Source organism: Plasmodium gallinaceum (genome assembly GCF_900005855.1).
Source record: "Plasmodium gallinaceum strain 8A genome assembly, contig: PGAL8A_v1_32, whole genome shotgun sequence".
In the NCBI taxonomy this organism is placed as follows: Eukaryota; Apicomplexa; class Aconoidasida; order Haemosporida; family Plasmodiidae; genus Plasmodium; species Plasmodium gallinaceum.
This window is the reverse complement of record NW_021628338.1, coordinates 636,075-638,574: the sequence shown is the minus strand read 5'-3', so window position 1 is coordinate 638,574 and position 2,500 is coordinate 636,075. Positions and strand designations below refer to the sequence as shown.

The window sequence follows — 2,500 nt, the reverse complement described above, 5'->3', positions numbered from 1 at the left end:
CAATTTGTTTTTTCATTTTCATCTTCCTCATCTTCATCTTCATCATCGTCTTCATCGTCATCTTCCTCCTCCTCTTCCTCATCTTCTTCCTCTTCTGTATTTAAATTTGAGTAATTAGACAACTTAATATTCACACCTTTGTCATCCAACTTTTCACATTTATTTAAGATACTCGAGTTATCAACATCACCACTTCTTTGAATTTCATTATAGCTAAAAATTTCATTTTCTTTATTTTCTATATTGGTTGTTAAATTTGTATTATTTTCTTTTTCCTCTTCATATTCATTTTCAAAATTTTTTTCATTTTCCTTGTTTTCATTTAAATCACAAACATTATTTGTTTCTTCATTTTCTAGGTCTACTGTAAAATTTTTTTCAGAAATATTACTTTCCTTTATGTTATTTCTATTAAAAGTTTCATTATCATTTATTTCATTTTTTTCCTCATTTATGTCACTTGTTACTGTATTGTTATCAATATTTCTATCAACATTATATTCATTATTTTCATAATTTGCTTCATGACATTCATTATATATTTTCTCATTTTCATTAATATTATTACTATAATTTTCGTTTACTTCATTATTATCATCTTCATTTACTTCATTAATATCATTATTTTCATCTTCATTTACTACATTAATATCGTTATTTTCATCTCCATTTATTTCATTATTAACATCTACATTTTTTTCATTATTTTCATTATTTTCATTTATTTCATTTTCTTCATTTATTTCAATATTTTTTTCTTCATCTATTTCATTATTTTCATCTTCACTTATTTCAGTATCATTTTTAATTACATTTTTGTTTATATTAAAATTTTCATTGTAATTTTTTTCATCAAATGCATTTTCATTCTCTTCTGTTTTAGTATAAATATCTTCGTTTAAATCATTTTTTTCATTATCTTCATTCATTAAATTATTATTATTACACATTAAATTTTTAAGAGCATTAATAGTATCATGTATGCTTTCTTTCTTAATTTCATCATTTTCATTTTTCTTTTTCTCTGAATCTTTATTATCATCTTCATTTAAATTTTGTAATTTTTCATTGGTCCACAACATATGAATACCAGCATTTTTTATGCTGACGTTAATAATTTCGATTATCAGTAAAATTAAAAAATAATAAATTCTCAATGTAGTTACTTTATCACTATATTTTAATCCATTTTCTCTAATATTATAACATAACCCTATAAAAAATTTATATTAAAATATTTTAATTTTTTAAATAATGAAAAAATAGAAAAATGAATTTTATTTAAATTACTATTTTTTTATTATTATTATTATTACCTGGAAGTAATAAAAAAACTGTATTAAAAAAATTATTTGGAAAATAGCATTTTAAACAAAATAAATTTGTTTTATATATTACAAATACATTTTTATTTGCATATTTTTCTTTAAATTTTCTTGTATAATAAAAATGAAATTTTTCTATTTTTATTTCTCCTTTTTTCATAGATTCATATTCATATTTTATTTTTTTTTTTTTCTCTAAATCTATTAACATGAAATTCATCTCTAACTCCGTTAATGTACCTTGAAAAAAAAAAAAAAAAAAAAAAAATGAAAATAATTCTTAAAATTAATATTTTAATAGAATAAACATTAATATTTCCAATTATAAAAAAAAAAGGTAAAATAATATAAAGTAATAATTCTTAAAATAGAAGAATATAAAAAAAAAAAATAAATAAAAAGCAATTTTGTGAATAATTTATTTTTATTAATGTGTTTTTTTTTAAAAAAAATATGAACAAAATAATTTTTAAAATTGTATAATGATAAAACTTACTTGCTATATAAATATTTGAAGATGGATATGCTTCAATAATATATTCAGAAAATGATAAATTTTCATCTCCTACAACTAAAATATTATTTTCAGTTGTTGTATCCTGTTCATCTTTTATTTCTTTATCTTTATATGAACTAATATCGATTGAAGCATTTTCATTTTTTACACTATTTGCTACATCTTTTTTAGATTCTTCAGTGTTATTAAAGTTCAACTCTTCTATACTAAAATTTGTAGTTCCTTTATTCATTATTAATGTAAAAATTTTCCAATACTTCAACTTTTTATATAATATTTACAAAAATTTTATTTTTTTTTTTTTTAGTAAATATATTAATTATATATATATAATATATTTTTACTTTTTTTCTTTTTCTTTAAAAAGTTAAAAAAAAAAAAAAATAAATAATTGACATAAAAATTTTAAACTAACAATTATAACTTTTTTATTAAAAAAAAAAAAATCAATAAAAAGTATAACATAAAATAAAAATCATTCATATATTTTGTTGATGTGCTATCGATACAAGTTTTTCTAGATACATTTTTTTTTTTTTATTTTAGCAAATGCGTGCATATAAAATATATCTGTTTGTGCGTAATTTAATAATTAAAAATATTTTTTATCTTTTTTTTTTTTTTTTTTTTTTTTCCTTTTTTTTTTAATTTAAAAGGT

At 17.9% G+C, this 2,500-nt stretch overlaps 1 protein-coding gene across 1 annotated transcript in view; it reads right to left on the bottom strand.

Moving 5' to 3' along the window:
- PGAL8A_00052500 (conserved Plasmodium protein, unknown function) overlaps positions 1-2,074 on the bottom strand; it is a gene marked incomplete at both ends in the record, with an annotated part of 3,808 nt that extends 1,734 nt beyond the window's left edge. Inside the window, 3 exons of the mRNA XM_028674546.1 lie at positions 1-1,213; positions 1,317-1,565; positions 1,822-2,074. The exon at positions 1-1,213 is cut by the window's left edge and continues 1,576 nt beyond it. Of these exons, the coding sequence (XP_028530887.1) occupies positions 1-1,213; positions 1,317-1,565; positions 1,822-2,074 (1,715 nt within the window). The remainder of the gene's footprint in view (positions 1,214-1,316; positions 1,566-1,821) is intronic.
- Between the last annotated feature and the right edge of the window lie 426 nt (positions 2,075-2,500).